This window comes from Eschrichtius robustus, chromosome 1, assembly GCF_028021215.1.
Source record: "Eschrichtius robustus isolate mEscRob2 chromosome 1, mEscRob2.pri, whole genome shotgun sequence".
NCBI classification, from domain to species: Eukaryota; Metazoa; Chordata; class Mammalia; order Artiodactyla; family Eschrichtiidae; genus Eschrichtius; species Eschrichtius robustus.
In genome coordinates this window covers 184,885,628-184,906,777 of record NC_090824.1, presented here as the reverse complement: position 1 = coordinate 184,906,777, position 21,150 = coordinate 184,885,628, and the positions used below count along the sequence as shown (strand labels likewise).

At 37.6% G+C, this 21,150-nt stretch overlaps 1 protein-coding gene across 1 annotated transcript in view; it reads right to left on the bottom strand.

Annotated features, from left to right (window-relative positions):
* Positions 1-21,150, bottom strand: part of MALRD1 (MAM and LDL receptor class A domain containing 1) — a 620,077-nt gene that overhangs the window by 543,278 nt on the left and 55,649 nt on the right. The window contains exon 6 of the mRNA XM_068545334.1: positions 8,224-8,320. Within this exon, the coding sequence (XP_068401435.1) occupies positions 8,224-8,320 (97 nt within the window). The remainder of the gene's footprint in view (positions 1-8,223; positions 8,321-21,150) is intronic.

Here is a 21,150-nt window from a genome sequence, read left to right as displayed (position 1 = left end):
ATAAAAGTTTTCATTAGGAATGAAAAATGTTTGACCTCAAATCCTGTAATTTAACTATCCATTTACAGAAAGAAGGACAAGAAGAACATATTAAAGCTAAATCAAGCAGCAAGTCAGATCATGTCTCCTCTGCTCAAAATCATCACACGGGCTTCTATCCTACAAGAAATGCATGCAAAAGTCCTTTCCATGATCTTCCTCTTACAAACCAGGCTTACTCTTGCTTCAGGACCTTCACCTTGACACGTGGCTTCCTTCCAATATACACGTGGCTTGACCTCTCAACTTTTTTTTTTTTTTTTGCTCAGAAAATACGTTCTTCATGTGACCATGCCTGACCACTCTATTTAAAACTTATCTCCCCCTTACCTGTGGCACCCTTATCTCAGTTTTCTGTTTTATTGTACCCATAGCACATAACACCACTTGACATAAAGTACATTTTTCTATTTACTAGCTTAGCTTCTTTCTCTTTCTGACTAAAATATAAATTCCATAAACTCAGGGATTACCATTTGTTTTTTCACTGCTTCTCCCTCATGTCTAGAAAAATTCTTGACATAACATAGATGTTCAATATATACCTGTTTAATGAATGAATGAATTAAATGACCTAAGACTAATTCAACGAAATCTTTTACAACAGCACAGACTCTATATAAATTGTTCACATTTGTATTGGAAATAAAATTGAAGCAACTGGTTGTGAAAATGATTTATGAATAACATCCATAATCTGGTTTCTCATAATGGAAGCTAACAAATGATGAATATGCAAAGCTTCTTGAGCATAAGATCCACTGAAAATAAAACTGCATATGCAATTAAGGGAGTGTGGGCAATAAATTAAACTAAGATTGCACAATAACAATTACCATGAAACAATTAAAACTGTAATTTTTGTAGATTCGTATAATAGGTACAAATCTTCAGCCCCTGGAGCTGCATAATTAAATGTTTGCCATAGTTCAATTAAATGCTGTATATTATCTATAATTTTTCACTATTTATACAATAACCACAAAAGTACTGTAAACAAAAATAGCAAAATAGCCAATTATAAATTGCATGGAATTTAAAATTCAGCTTGTATCAGTTGCTATTAAATATCTTTCACCAATGTCAACCAATTCTATTACCTTTAGTCCCCCAAATTGGAATTTGCAAGCACAAAAACAATGATATAGGGGGGGTTAATAAATTGTCAATCAACTAATCTCCTGGACAGCTTTTTATTTTAGTGCATTCTATTTCAGAGCTCAAAGCTATTTAAAGATGTCATCTATATGTATATTCATATTCATTTTCTCTCCCTCCCCACACCCTCTCTCTTTCATTTTTATATTGCACTACAATCCAGCAGTAGAAAATTATGTTTGGCATTTTAAAATTCTCCATCAATGATGTACAATCAGCAGGATGAAGCTTTGCCAACAATTTCAAAGTCTCTATACCAATGAAGCCACGTGTAGAGCCTGCCATCCTTCAAATCTTATCTTGTACAAACAGGTTATGTGAAATTGGCCACATAACTCAGATGGAAGAGAAAGAAGTCCAAGCCTCAAGGCTATTGCAGCAAAAGTTATAATTGACATCCACTTTTGACTCCAGGGGCTTTTGACAATTTCTTTATCAGTTTTCTTAAAACAGTAATGAACTTCAATGAATAGTCATTAGATCTTTAACGGTAGCTAGACGTTAATAAGATAAAAAAAGGTAACTAGTTAAATAATGCTTATTTAACTGGATAATATATAAGCATTATTCAGGTTCTCATTAAGGAATAATTTGTATATTTGGAATGTTTATAAATGAGACTAAGGCAAAGTCCTGGCAAACCAACCTAAAAATATTCACAGAATATTCATGATATTTGATTATGAGCCCTATCATGCAATCTTTATAAAAATATACAGTAATTTGTTCAAGAAGCAATGTATTTAAGAATCAGTGATTGAGCACATTCTTATTTAGTCACAGTCACAAACCTGGGTCTTTTTACACTTTGATAAAGTCTAAACAGGTCTTCCTTTCAATAAATGTACAGTGAATACTCATATCTTGGGAACGGCAGTAATTAGAAAGATACTGTTTGAAAGTGTGGGAATAATCTAAAAGATTTCTTTAATATTATAAAAAGAATTTAGTTTTATTTTCCATCTTGAAAAATATTCAGAAACCACGAAAATACCTATATTTAGCGCTTTTATAAAGAGAGCTGTATTTCTATAGTAAAGAGTAAGTAGAGAGAATCAGTTATGTTTTTCCCCTAAAGATAATACTACACTTAATAATCTATACGGTGGACTCCTCATCATCAGAATTTTTCCAATTGTAAAAAACTACTATTTCTTTTTAAAATTTTTTTTAAAAATTATATACAGTAAAATTATACTTTTGGGTACTTATTTCCATGAGATTTGACAAACATAGAGCCATGATCTGAAAATCCATCAACATTTCATTTATTCAGTCAGGGCTGTCCCTAGTTATTTAGTACCTTGCTCCTATGGGCTAAACTGTACCCGCCACCCCCAATTCATATGTTGAAGTCCAAACCCTCAGCACCTCAGAATGTGACCATATTTGGAGGTATACAGAGGTAATTAAGGTAAAATGAGGTCATATTGGTGGGTTCCAATCCAATATGATTGGTGTCCTTATAAGAAGAGGCATTTAGGACATTGACACACACAGAGAGAAGACTGAAGATCCAGAGAGAAGAGAGTCATCCACAGGCAAGGAAAGAAGACTCAAAAGAAAGCAAACTTGGTGACACCTTGATCTTGGACTTCCAGCCTCCAGAATCATGAGAAAATAAATTTCTGTTGCTTATTAAGCCACCCAGTCTGTGGTATTTTTTTACGGTGGTCTTAGAAAACATGCACTGACCCTGGGGTGATTAGGGCAGGTACATAGTGACCCAGAGTGTGAAAGCCTAAAGAAGTGGCTATGGTGGGTGCTCTGGATTGGTTGGTTTGCATTTGAAAAATACACTGTAAGGTGAGCTGTTTTACTGTCTCTAGGAATTGGCTCACCCTGGTAGAGACAGTCCCTCCAGGGTCAGCACGATCCCAGACATCAAAGCATCAGAACATAGAAAATAAAAACACAGTAATAGAATTGTTCCCTAGTCTCAAAAAAAAAAAAAAAAAAAAATAGAGCAAATTTTTGAAAACACACTGGTTTGAAGAAATAAGAAAATAAAGAAATCTTGTCAGAAAACCTATATATCTTAGAACCATTTTTATAACCAAAATAACCACCAAAAGACATATTACAGCATTCACTTCCAAGCAGTATTCATTTCCAAGTACTATATTGCGACTATAAAATGACAAAAACACTATGTTTCTACTAAAATATGGCAAATGCTTGTCCCAGATTAATTCATCCCAGACAAAAAAATCACATTATATAGTTTGAAGACATATCTTTATTTTTGATACTAAAACAAAAACCTAAAAATAATATAATATTTCTTAGCATAAGTGTAAGTACTGCTTTAAACATATTCCCATGATATTTTATTTAAACCTACTTTTTATAGAATGGTGCTGTAGCTTAGAGGAAAGAAGAGAATTCATACAAAATCCCAAATACTTGATATTTAAATAATTGCACATATTCTTAATTCAATCAATTATTTATTAAGTACTTGATCTGCACTCGGGATCCACAAATGAGTAAGACACTAGTAACTTTGCCCTCAAGAAACTCAGCATTTAGTTGTAGAGATAAATTAATACAGTGTGTGTGTGTGTGTGTGTGTGTGTGTGTGTGTGTGTGTGTGTGTGTGTGTGTGTGTGTGTGTGTGTGTGTGTGTTTGTAGAGGGAGTAGGAGTGTGGGGGGATTTTCTGTAAGAGAAGGCTTCTCAGAAAAGAGACATTGACTCAGTCTGGAAGGATATCTAGTAGCAGAACAGGCCAAAAATTTTTTTCATGAAATAAGAAGAGGGAGCAAGGTTTGAAAAGATACCCAAGAATGAGATAACACTGTGTTGCTGGATTCACAGGTAGTTCTTTTTGGCCAGAATATGGGAATTCTTGGGGAAATTAAGATGGAAGAAGTTGGGTTGGTGTCTAAGAGCAGGATCCTGGTGAGCTTATGTCATGACAAAAAAATTTCAATTCCATTCTGAAGGCAATGAGAGTTACTGATGGATTTAAACAAAATAGAGGTTGGTCACATTTGGATGTTAGAAAGTACAATCTGGTGGATAGCAGGGTGTAGTGAATAGCGGGGTGAAATAAACTGAAACTGGAATTTTTTAAAATCCAAGAGAAAAAAAATGGGGCAAACAAAATCAGAGTTGGATAAAGAATAATGAATAAATAAGTGGAGACAATTTGAGAAATATAAGGACATGCCCTCAATAACGTTTTTAACCAAATTAATGCAGAGATGAGAAAAGGAAAGAAGGATTTAAGGACGACTCCCTGGCTCCTGAGTGAGACCAAATAGACGCCAATGACTAAAACAGGGAACGCAGGAGAAGGAACAGAGTTTGAAAGAAGATTGGAATTTCATTCTAAACATACTGATGTTGAGTTTCTGTAGCAAATATATTTGTGCCCTCAACTTATAAACTTGTTCTCCTTGCCTGCCTTTATTACAGAGGCCAAATCTAAATCTTCAGTTTTCTTAGTCTCCCTAGAAACTAAGGTTGTCTGCCTGAAAATCACCTAGCCGATGAATGACATGTCCAAAACTACGTCCCTTCCCATTCCTTCCTTCTTCCTGCCCTGAATGCGAGACATTATTCTATGAGCATAAGATGACAAGCATGAGGGAAACACAAAGGAAATCCCTTAGTCCTTGAATTTAGCAGTATCAGAGTTGAAGAACCTAGGCCATGACTGGTTATATCCTCTATTAAGTCATCTAAGCACACTTTTCTGCTTTCTTGCTTCCAAACGCATACCTAGCCCTATTGTCCATTGGAGTAGGATTTTCTGATGGAAATGTCCAGAAGATGTTGGGTTGTCTCTGCCTGCTTCCCCTACCTTGGCTGTCACCACCAGGACCGCATGAGACTGAAACCACAGACTCTAGTCATCCAGAACCCTGCTCCAGCGCAGTCATTGCCAAGTGCAATAATCAACACGAGACTAGGTCTTGCGGTTCCCAAAAGGTTAGTTCTGTTCTTAAACCTAGGATTGCCTGACTTCACAAAAACTTCCTGAGAACATTACTTTAAATGTAGGCTCTATCCTCAGTGATTCCCATCTAGCAGGTCTGGAGTGAATCCCAGAATCTATCACTCTTCTATGTGATTCTGATGGTTAACTAGGTGTAGTCTATCATGATAGTGCCTGAATGTGACTGGAGAGTCTCATTTGAAAATTTAATGCTACTTAATGTTTACCGCCTCTCCCATTCTCACCATTTACAAAATGGAACCCCATCCAAGTGCCAGTCCTATCGCATAATGCTTTATCCTTTTTCTCCATTATTAATCCTCATGCTGCTGTGTTTTCCTCCCAGAAGTTTAAATATCCCCTCAATCCTCCTTCTATTTGAAAAACAAAACTCTTGCACTCTCACCTTCAAAGAGTCAAAGAACACTCTGTGACCTTACCTGAGTACTGGTTTTCCCCAAAAAGACACCACTTCCTTTGTAGCTCTCCCAAGGGGAGACCTTCTTTTCCAATGCCCCATAAAACAAAAGGCCTAAAATTAAAATTGCCATCCTTCTAAATCCCCAATGTTGCTTCTATACAATGATTCATTCTTCCATGTTGCAAAAACATCTTGGCCCATGACATCCAACTTATAGCCCTGTGTCATCCATGCAGGAGATCTGATTTCCATGTTCACTTAAGACTTCAGTCTTGGATTTCAAAGTCTTCTTCTCTAGGCCCTTACCTTGTAATATTGTATAACTTTAATATCCATGTAAAAGGCCTGCCCAATAATTTAGCTTTAAAGTTCGTGTCTCATCTTCAGTAAACTTTATTTCCACACCACCTCAAAATAATACGGTGATAACACTACCTAGAACTATTCTTAGAAATTGCAGACTCCAATATTATTCTATGTGACCACAACTTTTCCTTGAATGTCCAACTTTCTGATGCTCTCACTCCCACTACTATTGCTTTTTTTTTTACTTCTATAGTGATTTTAAGGAGTTCTTTTAAGTGATAACTAAAAATCTGGCAGTCGTCTTCTGAATAATTATTATGGCCCATCTACACCGGCCTCTGTCCCAGTGTATGGATCATGGGTAATTAGGGAAATGGCTTTGGTTCCCAGAGCCAAAGATGAAGAGTAAGTTCATGTCTGAAATGATAGCAGAGTCCTATTACAAGCGATCTCAAGTCCCAAGCACAACCCAAGCATTCTTCTGTGTAAATCTGTAATGTAAACAAAGTTTCAATGGCAACAGCCAGTTCCTAACTTCCTGATGGTTCAGAAAGTCCAGCCAATAGCTGATTTCACTGCTTTACTCTCCTTTGAGGGTGATCAGTCAGACCGGGCAATAAATAGAACTATTAGGGATCATTTTGTTTGGCAGACCTCAATTTCTGCAGAAACTACAAAACTGAGATATATAAAGGCCCTGCTGAAGTGATCAGGGACAGGGACTAGGTGTCTCATTAAAAATCAAGCATAAGGGCTTCCCTGGTGGCGCAGTGGTTGAGAATCTGCCTGCCAATGCAGGAGACAAGGGTTCGAGCCCTGGTCTGGGAAGATCCCACATGCCGCAGAGCAGCTCGGCCTGTGAGCCACAATTACTGAGCCTGCGCATCTGGAGCCTGTGCTCCGCAACAAGAGAGGCCGCGATAGTGAGAGGCTTGCGCACCGCGATGAAGAGTGGCCCCTGCTTGCCGCAACTAGAGAAAGCCCTCGCACAGAAACGAAGACCCAACACAGCCATAAATAAATAAATAAATTAATTAATTAATTAATTTAAAAAAAAATCAAGCATAAGCAGGCTGTGCTCTGGCCTCAGGAACAACCATGCAGGGTAACAGAAGAGGAATTATTAGGGGACATTTGAATGGCAGATCATGCTTTGCATGGAGTTAACAACGTATTCTACACTGGTATATCGATTCTATTCTGCTAAAAATCTAATAAATATTATCTTCTTTTAGTGAAAAGGCACTGATGCTTATACATAAATTATTTACTTCTAGGAATGGGTGGAGGCTATAGTCTGTTCCTTTAAAGTTCTCCATTTCAATTTACCTATGTTTCAATTTATCCTATCATGATTTCTTACTAACATATACTGAGAACTGACAGTACAAAGATGAAAGAGACCTTTATGTGTTCCAGTGTTTAGAAGGTGCTGTCATCAGCTCCTGTAAAACCTTATCTTGGTTTGAGTGGCAAAAGACACATACCTGTAAGCTCTTATCATAACAGTAGGAGTGCTTTTTAAACATCAAAGTGCAATACAAACACCCTTTATCAAGTTTCCTTGATTTCTCTTAGGTAGACCAATCCACCTCTTCTGTTACTGGAATATTTTTTACCACGACTACCATATCTTTGTACAAAATTAGAACTGGGAATACTCTCTACGAAACAGCTATCTTTATTCTACTATATCATAATAAAATTTCAAAAGGAAAAATATCAAATATCTATAATCACATATATCTGAATATGTATAGTTATTGCTTATTCGACTAAGTTAATTTTATCATTACCAATTTATATTTTAAACACTGAACATTTCTATTGAGAACAATGTGACTGGTGAATTGAATATTATACAGTTAATATAGTCAAGGGACCGATATGGATAACTTTTTAGATCTGTGTGGTTTATTGATCTAGTTGTTTCAGTCTAAATAGAAAATAGATTATAATTAATATATTTCTCCATCTGTGTCTTTCAGTGGCATAGTCAAATTGATTCTCCAAGAAGACAATTTCAAGTCTATGGAGGCCAGTTTTCTCCCAATCTCCTAGAAGGCATAGAGTTCGCTGGGTAAGATTTAACTAAACAGTGTAAACGTTGCTACAAGGTTCCAAATCTGAGACTAAATTACACCTTTCAGCTCTTTATAGCATCAGCAGTGAAAAATACCGTCTTCACCTCTAGCATAAATCTAGTCATTGTTACACAGTGTACTAGAACAATGGAAAATAGCTCACTCTAAAGCATTAAGTAAAAATAAAGAGCAGATCAAAGTCATTACACAATATTTAAACGGCACTGGATTTATTATACAATAAGGATCAAAATAAGAAAAAGTTCTTACCATTTGCAGGCAAGCAGCCTGAGCTGAAGGATATATCATCAATAGCTATGACTTCATCCTGTTCATGAGTTGAAATCATCTGGCCTTCAAAAACAATCTGGATAAGAAAAATGAAATAAAACAAAAACAAAGAGCAAAGAACATTACTACCTCACAGTCTTATAGCACAGAGCCTACAAATGAGAAACATGTCACTTCCTAGAAGCACTTGGGTGACCATGCCAATTCCAAGTGGAAAGAGATCTAAACATACATTTTGAAGAACAAGAAAATGTACAGTCATCTCTATCCCACATGTCTAGGTTAGGTAACATGTTTGTGAAATGAAGCAACAGTCACCTGGTTTCTGCCCCATATCATCTCCTGAGTTTGGTTCCTATGCATTCATACTATTTAGTATTTACCAGTTCTTGGACCCATGCTCCATCTTGAACTCTTGATTCTTGGCATTTTTCATCTGTGCTCCATTTCCACCTCTGGTTCTCTGAATTTTACTCACAGTCCTGCCTTGGATGTCCTTGTGGTATCCTCTTGCACATTTTCTGCCATCATCTAGACATAGCTTGGGACATTGACTGGAAATCGTTGTTCAGTGACTTATTGTTAAAATGACTGAATATTATATTGTGATGTGAAGCCAGCCCAGTCTCCACCAGGAAATAGTCTGGTATAATGAATCTAGAAACTTGGAAAGATCAAGTAATCCTAATTACTTAAATCAATAGAAAACTGGTGTGTTGGTGGAAAGTATTATCCCACTTTCACTAATGAATACCAATGATGTGTGAGGCTTAATTCATGGATGCATTAAACTTGTGTGCATTGCTCAGCCTTGTTCATAATATAAACATTTTATTATGTCAAAACATCACACTGCTTCTTAGCTTAACAGATGGTCTGCATTTTTCTGTGCTGCATTCTCTTTTGTTTCTGTACAACAAGAAGTACTAACACATTTCTTCTTGAACCAGATGCTATCTACTAGTCTATTAAAAATATAAGAAACATCCATAATGTGTCCAGCAAACCGTCAATATGTAGCCCTCAGAAAGTCATCTCCTCTTCACATAAAACAGAATAACCATGTGACTAATTATAAGTCAGGACCATGCCGGAAAAGGTCTATCAAAGTTTGTTACATAGGGATATTTCATATGAGGCCAATATAGCACAGTGATTAAAGTGTATATTTGGAACCAGACTCCTTGAATTCAGATCCCAGATACACCACTTCATAGCAAGAAGACCCCGGAGAAGGTACTTAATATCTCTGTGCCTCAGTTTTCTTTGTAAAAAGGTACTGATAAAAATAATAAGTTATTACTTATATGATAAGGTTTATGTAAGGATAAATTAGTTATTACATGTACAATTGCACTTGGCCTATAGTTGGCATTAGTGTTAGCTATTATTATAACATAGTGATTAAAATATTTAAGCTATTGGATGAATAGTGTCTACCAATTAAAAAAAAATGTACTCTCTACAGATTAACTTTATTCTTCTTGAAAGCTTTCTCACATAGATATATTCCCTAGTTCTTGCCAAACTAAGCAAATACCTGTAGCAGCCACATTTAAAGAGAGAAGTGGAAATAAGTGTTAACTAATCACCAGTCTCTTCTTTTTTCCTCTACACCCTTCCTGCAAACCCATTCATCCTCAGGGCTTTAACTGTCACCCAGGCTGATGACAAATTTACATCAGGAATGTCAACCTCTCTCTTGAGCGCTCCTCCCACATCTTCATAGCCTGCTGGATATTTTCACTCCAATGACATGAGGTTACTTCTGATTCATAATGTTTTTTCTCCTGAACTTGGACCTCTCCCCTGACACTCAAAACTTCAGAAGACTGCTCAAAACTTCAGTGTTCAAAACTCTAAAATGACCTTTGGAATGACTTTCTCCTCCAGTCACATGTCCAATCAGTCAGGACCTATTAACACCCCCTCCTTTCCATCCTTGTTTCCACTTGTATATCTTCACACCTGATCTAATGAAGTAGATTTTAAATTACCTTCTTACCTTCAATCCTCTCCTCACCAGAGTTTGCAATATGAATTTATTGGATTCAACTGAAGAAATGTTAGTATGAAAATCAGCTGCCTTTTGAGCCCACTGGCACAGAAAGAGGAAACGTTTTCCTTAGGTAAAGAACTATTTCTCTAACTGTAGGGAAATTACTAATGGATCTGTGTGGCTATGAAACAGAAGACCCACCAGGCACAATGAGATACTCCAGTTAAACGTATTTAACAAAAAGATTTTCCAGGGATTTTGGCTGGGATCCTGCAAAGAGGGATAGGTTGAATGAGCTAAAGAAAGTGGAACCCCATGATAACTTTCTAAAAAGAGAGGCCCTATAGTCAGAAGCTGTGTTTGTAATATGGTAGTTGTGTTTCTAAGAAAAGTGATTAACATTCTTTGTTTTCTCCAAAACGTTGGCAAATAAGGATTTCCAAACATCCCCACCTCACTTTTTCTGTGTTAGGTGAAATAAAGAAAAGAAAAGGGAATTTCCTGGTGGTCCAGTGGTTAGGACCCTGTGTTTCTACTGCAGGAGGCAAGGGTTCGATCCCTGGTCAGGAAACAAAGATCCCTCAGGCCGGGGGCATGGCCAAAAAAAAAAAAAGAATAGCAAAGTAGCAAAATAAAAGCAGATCACAACACAGATAATGGAGTTAGGAGTCTGGCAACATCACAAAGTCAGGTATGGCCTGCACTGATGCAAAAATAAACATGAGACACAGAGACCTCTGGGACAACATTAAATGCAACAACATTCAAATTATAGGGGTCCAAGAAGAAGAAGAGAAAAAGAAACGGACTGAAAAAATATTTGAAGAGATTATACTTGAAAATTCCCTAATATGGGTAAGGAAATAGTCATCAAGTCCAGGAAGTGCAGAGAGTCCCATACAAGATAAAACCAAGGAGAAACACACCAAGACCATATTAATCAAACTATCAAAAAATTAATACAAAGAAAAAATATTAAAAGCAGCAAGGGAAAAGCAACAAATAACATACAAGGGAATCCCCAGAAGGTTAACAGCTGATCTTTCAGCAGAACCTCTGCAAGCCAGAAGGGAGTGGCAGGACATATTTAAAGTGATGAAAGGGAAAAACCTACAACAAAGATTACCCTACCCAGCAAAGATCTCATTCAGAGTCAATGGAGAAATCAAAAGCTTAAACACAAGCAAAAGCTAGGAGAATTCAGCACCACCAAACCAGCTTTACAAAAAATGCTAAAGGAACTTCTCTAGGCAGGAAACACAACAGAAGGAAAAGACCTACAAAAACTAACCCAAAATAGTTAAGAAAATGGTAATAGAAACATACATATCGATAACTACCTTAAATGTAAATGGATTAAATGCTCCAACCAAAAGATATAGACCGGCTGAATGGATACAAAAACAAAACCTGTATATATGCTGTCTACAAGAGACCTACTTCAGACCTACAACACATACAGACTGAAAGTGAGGGGATGGAAAAAGTTATTCCATGCAAATGGAAATCAAAACAAAGCTGGAGTAGCAATTCTCATATCAGACAAAACAGACTATAAAACAAAGACTACTACACGAGACAAAGAAGCACACAACATAATGATCAAGGGATCAATCCAAGAAGAAGATATAACAATTGTAAATATTTATGCACCCAAAATAGGAGTACCTCCATACATAAGGCAAATGCTAACAGCCATAAAAGGGGAAATCGACAGCAACACAATCATAGTAGGGGACTTTAACGCCCCACTTTCACCAATGGACAGATCATCCAAAATGAAAATAAATAAGGAAACACAAGCTTTAAATGATACATTAAACAAGATGGACTTAATTGATATTTATAGGACATTGCATCCAAAAACAACAGAATACACTTTCTTCTCAAGTGCTCATGGCACATGCTCCGGGACAGATCATAGCTTGGGTCACAAGTCAAGCCTTGGTAAATTTAAGAAAATTGAAATCATATCAAGTATCTCCTCCAACCACAACACTATGAGACTAGATATCAATTACAGGAAAAAATCTGTAAAAAATACAAACATATGGAGGCTAAACAATACACTACTGAATCACTGAAGAAATCAAAGAGGAAATCAAAAAATACCTAGAAACAAATGACAATGAAAACGCGATGACCCAAAACCTATGGGATGCAGCAAAAGCAATTCTAAGAGCAAATTTTACAGCAATACAATCCTACCTCAAGAAACAAGAAACATCTCAAATAAACAACCTAAACTTACACCTAAAGCAATTAGAGAAAGAACAAAAAAACCTTAAAGTTAGCAGAAGGAAAGAAATCATAAAGAACAGGTCAGAAATAAATGAAAAAGAAATGAAGGGAACAATAGCAAAGATCAATAAAACTAAAAGACGGTTCTTTGAGAAGATAAACAAAATTGATAAACCATTAGCCAGACTCATCAAAAAAAAAAAAGGGAGAAGATTCAAATCAACAGAATTAGAAATGAAAAAGGAGAAGTAACAACTGACACTGCAGAAGTACAAAGGATCATGAGAGATTACTACAAGCAATGACATGCCAATAAAATGGACAAGCTGGAAGAAATGGACAAATTCTTAGAAAAGCACAACCTCCCTAGACTGAACCAGGAAGAAACAGAAAATATAAACAGACCAATCACAAACACTGAAATTGAAACTGTGATTCAAAATCTTCCAACAAACAAAAGCCCAGGACCAGATGGCTTCACAGGTGAATTCTATCAAAAATTTACAGAAGAGCTAACACCTATTCTTCTCAAACTCTTCCAAAATATAGCAGAGGGAGGAACACTCCTCAATTCATTCTATGAGGCCACCATCACCCTGATACCAAAACAAAGATGTCACAAAGAAAGACAATGATGCCACAAGGAAAGAAAACTACAGGCCAATAACACTGATGAACATAGATGCAAAAATCCTCAACAAAATACTACGAAACAGAATCCAACAACACATTAAAAGGATCATACACCATGATCAAGTGGGGTTTATCCCAGGAATGAAAGGATTCTTCAATATATGCAAATCAATCAATGTGATACACCATATTAACAGATTGAAGGAGAAAAACCATAAGATCATCTCAATAGATGCAGAAAAAGTTTTTGACAAAATTCAACACCCATTTATGATAAAAACCTTACAGAAAGTTGGCATAGAGGGAACTTACCTCAACATAGTAAAGGCCATATATGAAAAACCCACAGCCAACTTCATTCTCAATGGTGAAAAACTGACATGATTTCCTCTAAGATCAGGGACAAGACAAGGCTGTCCACTCTCACCACTATTATTCAACATAGTTTTGGAAGTTTTAGCCACAGCAATCAGAGAAGAAAAAGAAATAAAAGGAATCCAAATCGGAAAAGAAGAAGTAAAGCTGTCACTGTTTGCAGATGACATGATACTATACATCGAGAATCCTAAAGATGCTACCAGAAAACTACTAGAGCTAATCAATGAATTTGGTAAAGTAGCAGGATACAAAATTAATGCACAGAAATCCCTTGCATTCCTATACACTAATGATGAAAAATCTGAAAGTGAAATTAAGGAAACCCTCACATTTACCATTGCAATAAAAAGAACAAAATATCTAGGAATAAACCTACCTAGGGAAACAAAAGACCAGTATTCAGAAAACTATAAGACACGGATGAAAGAAATTAAAGATGATACAAACAGATGGAGAGATATACCGTGTTCTTGGATTGGAAGAATCAACACTGTGAAAATGACTATACTACCCAAAGCAATCTACAGATTCAGCGCAATCCCTATCAAACTACCAATGGCATTTTTCATGGAACTAAGACAAAAAATCTTAAAATTTGTATGGAAACACAAAAGACCCCAATAGCCAAAGCAATCTTGAGAAAGAAAAACGGAGCTGGAGGAATCAGGCTCCCGGACTTCAGACTACTGTAGCTGTGTAGCATGCTACACAGCTACAGTAATCAAGACATTATGGTACTGGCACAAAAAACAGAAATATAGATCAATGGAACAGGATAGAAAGCCCAGAGATAAACCCATGCACATATGATCACCTTATTCTTGATAAAGGAGGCAAGAATATACAATGGAGAAAAGATAGCCTCTTCAATAAGTGGTGCTGGGAAAACTGGACAGCTACATGTAAAAGAATGAAATTAGAACACTCCCTAACACCATACACAAAAATAAACTCAAAATGGATTAAAGACCTAAATGTAAGGCCAGACACTATAAAACTCTTAGAGGAAAACATAGGCAGAACACTCTATGACATACATCACAGCAAGATCCTTCTTGACCCACCTCTTAGAGAAAAGGAAATAAAAACAAAAATAAACAAATGGGACCTAATGAAATTTACAAAACCTTTTGCACAGCAAAGGAAACCATAAACAAGACGAAAAGACAATCCTCAGAATGGGAAAAAATATTTGCAAACGAAGCAACTGACAAAGGATTAATCTCCAAGATTTACAAGCAGCTCATGCAGCTCAATATCTAAAAAACAAACAATCCAGTCCAAAAATGGGCAGAAGACCTGAACAGACATTTCTCCAAAGAAGGTATACAGATTGCCAACAAATACATGAAAGGATGCTCACCATCACTAATCATTAGAGAAATGGAAATCAAAACTACAATGAGGTATCACCTCACACCAGTCAGAATGGCCATCATTAAAAAATCTAGAAACAATAAATGCTGGAGAGGGTGTGGAGAAAAGGGAACCCTCTTGCACTGCTGGTGGGAATGTAAATTGACACAGCCACTATGGAGAACAGTATGGAGAGTCCTTTAAAAACTAAAAATAGAAATACCATATGACCCAGCAATCTCACTACGGGGCATATACCCTGAGAAAACCATAATTCAAAAAGAGTCATGTACCACAATGTTCATTGCAGCTCTGTTTACAATAGCCAGGACATGGAAGCAACCTAAGTGTCCATCGACAGATGAATTGATGAAGAAGATGTGGCACATATATACAATGGAATATTACTCAGCCATAAAAGAAATGAAATTGATTTATTTGTAGTGAATTGGATGGACCTAGAGTCTGTCATACAGAGTGAAGTAAGTCAGAAAGAGAAAAACAAATATTGTATGCTAACACATATATATGGAATCTAAAAAAAAAAAAAAAAATGGCTCTGAAGAACCTAGGGGCAGGACAGGAATAAAGACGCAGACATAGAGAATGGACTTGAAGATCCGGGGAGAGGGAAGGGTAAGCTGGGACTAAGTGAGAGAGTGGCATGGACATATATATACACTACCAAATGTAAAATAGATAGCTAGTGCAAAGCAGCTGCATAGCACAGGGAGATCAGCTTGGTGCTTTGTGACCACCTAGAGGGGTGGGATAGGGTGGGAGGGAGGGAGACGCAAGAGGGAGGAGATATGGGGATATATGTATATGTATAGCTGATTCACTTTGTTATAAAGCAGAAACTAACACATCATTGTAAAGCAATTATACTCCAATAAAGATGTTTTAAAAATAATAATAAAATAAATAAATAAACAAACAAACAACAAACATGAGACAAATTCCTTTCACACCAAACATTTTAAGAGAAGATGGCTTTTGAAGCGAAGCTTAGGGCTCAGAACACTTGATTTAAATCTTAGAGGAAACTTTGATGGTAGGTGAATAATGGACATAAACTCACTTGGATTACACTAGTAACTACATGAACAGAAACCCTTGTAGTTATAGTTATCGTGTGAAAGTTTTCTTAATTAGTAGTACACATTCAATATTATTTCTCAAGCAAACACGTGAAACACAAAAAGATGACAGTAATCTTTTCTCCATCATGTGTTCACACAGTAAGTATTCTTGAATTAAATGATAAAATGTCTCTCAGATTATGATTTTGAAAAGTTTGAGAGTAACACTAACAGTTTATTATTATTAGTAACATCTTCTGTTCATATCAATAAAGCCTATTGTTTCTGAATAGGAGAGTGGTGAGAACTCTCTGGCATTTCTAAATGGAATATCAAAGAAATAACAAGTAGATAGTAGCATATTAAAAATGCTTCAGTACCTTTTTAAAATTCAGGCACTGACTTCTCAAGAATCCAGACATTCAACTTGCAAACCAGAGTCAGTGATATAATTAGTAACATAGTATTCATTCCTTCCTACCCATAAAACCAACAGGTGAACTCCCTTCAAGAACCAGAAAAAAACATGGATGAGGGAATTTTTCACTTGAATTTGAGACTAAATTTTTGCTGTACATTTAGCCTATATTCTTTGCTTCTATGAATATTTGAAGACAATAGTAAAATTAATTGCTTATATCTGCAATTTTGAGAAATGTGATTGCAGTTAATCAGCACCATGCAATGCATAGTAATGTTTCATCTAACACAGCAGACAAAAGAATATTTAATGAGTCACATTAGATCTGACCAAATCTAGAGGTTGGAATTTTTTTCGTATATTTTATAAATCCTTATACTGCTTCAACATGATACAAAATTATCACGGCTCAGTGACTAAATGATTGAGATCTGAAATCAAACTATCCTAGGTTCTAATCTTATATGGGATTTGGTAGGTTATTTCATTCTCTAAAGCTTATAATACAAATGTGAACAGTGGGGTAAATTATAGTTCAGAGGACTGCCGTGAAGGGTCAATAAGATAATATACATGAAGGACTAAATGCAGTGCTTTACACATAGTAAGTGATCAATCAATGCTAGATGCTATTCCTTAAACATCTTCAGAAACTTTCTGAAATGCTGCCATCTTTGTGGACTAAAGGTGTAAACACCATTCCTTGTTTATTCTCTCAGAAATTAACATATGATTCAGGTTTACTAAGAAATGGACCTAGTCCTTTACAGATGAAGGTGACAAAGCCCACACACAAGAGCCAGATCCAGAGGCTTTCTCAGAAACCCATGCTAAGCCAGGGTCCAGCTGGGATTAAAATCTACTATTTGGGTATTTCTAAAGGAAGCATAAACGGCTTTAAAACTATCAGAAGGCAGAATGGAGGAGAAATTGCAAAAAACAGAATAATTCTCGGAGGCCTGTAGATTTATGAGGCAGCAGATAATTGCTTGGAGACGCTGGTTACAAAATGCCCTCAAATACGCCTCTTGCTAAAGCTTTTTAGGAAAGAGCTACTACATGGTGGCAGGCAATATTCCAAGCACTGCGCATCTCTGTGGCCCAGCTCAACAAAAGCAAATGAACATCTGTTCACTTGCTGACAGGATAGAACTAAAACATACCTACAATCTTAAAGATTGGTGTAGCCAAAGGATCCCAAGAGAGTCATAGGGTTTTCTAATTTTTTACAAAGCCTTTAAGGTAGAAGCACTGTTTTCATGTCAGCAATAAAGTATTTAGAGAAACAAATTAATATGCTACACGTGCATCTGCTTTGGTTGAAGATACTGCTGCTTTTTCAAGTGTGCAGGTGAATAACCTCGCTGCCTCTGCTGAAGCTGAAATGCCCTGGAGATACTGTATTTGGGAATTTTAAGTTTTATGTTTATCTACTACACATATTTAATCATCAACCCCCACAGTATGCTATTTGGGAATGGACAGCCGAGAAAAGCAAAGAAGTTATTTTAAAAGGTTTAACCTACAAGCAGCAAGTTTCTCCTCTGCCCAGCATCAAATCTCCGTTGTGCTACTAATAAAGACCTTGACTGAAAGACAGAGACAGTTAAATATAAGAAGGCACAATGCCCGACAAAGACAGCTTAAGACTCTTTTACCATCCACTCTGTTTCAAAGTTGGAAAAGACGTATAAATACTGATAAAGTTTATACATAGACAAGAGTCCCATTTCAGTCCTTAAAGTCTAGACAAGCGTGCAGAGGGACTTCAGCAAGCCCATCCGTCAGCATCTAGTCAATGTGACTCAGTCCCTTCAAAGGCACTCTTGGCTCTGTTTTGTTGCTCTTGTTGTTATTGAAAAAAGAGGGAGACACAGGGATGTAAAAAAAAAAAAGTATAAGAAATAAACTAGAAACTTCTCTATAGTAATTAATGACACCTGAACATCCATAACAAATTGGATGCATTACTGGTGGCCGGGGGTTCTCATTCTGCACAGCACTCGTCACTAAAGGCAGGGACACAGGGTGTCTTGGCCCCATGCCTGATCAATCCCTCACAGGAGGACTTAAATGCCTGATGGCTTAAAATACCACCTCCCACCCCCATATACACCAATAATATTGGATTTCAAGAGAGTACAATGCCTCAAATGACAGAATTATGTTTCCAACTACACAGTTCTGTTCTCCTTAAGTCCTATGATCTAGGAGTCACTTAACTGCCTACTAAGTGATTTTCTTTCATCTTCTTTGGAACCCCATTTAGTTTTACAAAACCCTGAAAATTCCAAACTTCAGTGATTTTATGACAGATAATTAAGAAAATGTGCCATTCTTATAATTCAATTTAATAATAATAAATTTATAATTTAATAATAATTCAATTTATAATTCAATTTTTATAGTAGAAGTCCTGCTCATTCTCCCATCTTCCCTCTTCGCCACTCAAAATTCAATCCAATTCAATCTCTATATTCAGGCAAGTGCTAACTCCATCACATATCAGATGATTTTCTATTCTGTATCAAAATTATAAAATTATTATACTAATCTAATAATAGATGCTAAAAGAAACCTACATGGGTTAATTTGGCTCACAAACCAGGTTTAAAAAGCAAATTTGGAGAGATAGCTTCAAGATGGCAAAGGAGTAAGACGTGGAGATCACCTACCTCCCCACAAATACATCAAAAATACATCTACATGAGGAACAGCTCCTACAGAACACCAACTGAACGCTAGCAGAAGACCTCAGACTTCCCAAAAGGCAAGAAACTCCCTACGTAGCTGGGTAGGGCAAAAGAAAAAAGAAAAAACAGAGACAAAAGACTAGGGATGGGACCTGCATCTCTGGGAGGGAGCTGGGAATGAGGAAAAGTTTCCACACACTAGGAAGCCCCTTCACTGGTGGAGATGGGGGTTGGGTGGGGGGAAGCTTCGGAGCCATGGAGGAGAGCGCAGCCACAGGGGTGCGGAGGGCAAAGTGGAGAGATTCCCGCACAGAGGATCACTGCTGACCAGCACTCACCAGCCTGAGGGGCTTCTCTGCTCACCGGCCGGGGCGGGCAGGGGCTGGGAGCTGAGGCTCGGGCTTCAGAGATCAGATCGCAGGGAGAGGACTGGGGTTGGCTGCGAGAACACAGCCTGAAGGGAGCTAGTGTGCCACAGCTACCCAGGAGGTAGTCCAAGAAAAGTCTGGACCTGCCTAAGAGGCAAGAGACCATTGTTCCGGGGTGTGCGAGGAGAGGGGATTCAGAGCACCACCTAAGTGAGCTCCAGAGATGGGCACGAGCCACAGCTATCAGCGTGGACACCAGAGACAGGCATGAAATGCTAAGGCTGCGGCTGCAGCCACCAAGAAGCCTGTGTGCAAGCACAGGTCACTATCCACACCTCCCCTCCCAGGAGGCTGTGCAACCCGCCACTGCCAGGGTCCCATGATCCAGGGACAACTTCCCCGGGAGAACACACAGCATGCCTCAGACTCTTGCAATGTCACGCCAGCCTCTGCCACCACAGGCTCGCCCCGCATTCCGTACCCCTCCCTCCCCCTGGCCTGAGTGAGCCAGAGCCCCCGAATCAGCTGTTACTTTACCCCCGTAATGTCTGAGCGGGAAGAGACACCCTCAGGTGACCTACACAAAGAGGCGGGTCCAAATCCAAAGCTGAACCCCAGGAGCTGTGCAAACAAAGACAAGAAAGCGAAATATCTCTGTGCAGCCTCAGGAGCAGTAGATTAAATCTCCACAATCAAACTGATGTACCCTGCATCTGTGGAGTAACTGAATAGAAAACGAATCATCCCAAAATTGAGCTGGTGGGCTTTGGGAGCAACTGTTGACTTGGGGTTTGCTTTCTGCATCTAACTGTTTCTGGTTTTATGTTTATCTTAGTTTAGTATTTAGAGCTTATTATCACTGGTACGTTTGTTTATTGATTTGGTTGCTCTCCTTTTTTTTTATATATATATTTTTCCTTTTTTCCCCTTTTGTGACTGTGTATGTGGATGCTTCTTCGTGTGATTTTGTCTGTATAGCTTTGCTTTTACCATTTGTCCTGGGGATCTGTCTGTCCATTTTTTTTTTTTTTAGTATAGTTTTTAGCACTTCTTATCATTGGTGGATTTGTTTTTTGTTTGGTTGCTCTCTTTTTTCTTTCTTTTTATTACTTCTTAAATTTTTTATTTTTAATAATATATTTTTTATATTTTATTTTAATAACTTTATTTTATTTTATTTTTCTTTCTTTCTTTTTCTCCCTTTTCTTCTGAGCTGTGTGGCTGACAGCGTCTTGGTGCTCCGGCTGGGTGTCAGGCCTGAGGCTCTGAGGTGGGAGAGCCGAGGTCAGGACACTGGTCCACAAGAGACCTCCCGGCCACACATAATATCAAATGGCAAAAGCTCTCTCAGAGATCTCCATCTCAACGTGAAGACCTAGCTCCACTCAACAACCAGCAAGCTACAGTGCTGGACACCCTATGCCAAACAACGAGCAAGACAGGAACACAAACACACCCATTAGCAGAGAGGCTGCCTAAAATCATAATAAGTTCACAGACACACCAAAACACACCACCGGACACAGTCCTACCCACCAGAAAGACAAGATCCAGCCTCATCCATCAGAACACAGGCACCAGTCCCCTCCACCAGGAAGCCTACAAAACCCACTGAACCAATATTACCCACTGGGGGCAGTCACCAAAAACAACGGGAAAAACGAAACTGTAGCCTGCAAAAAGGAGACCCCAAACACAGTAAGTTAAGCAAAATGAGAAGACAGACAAATACACA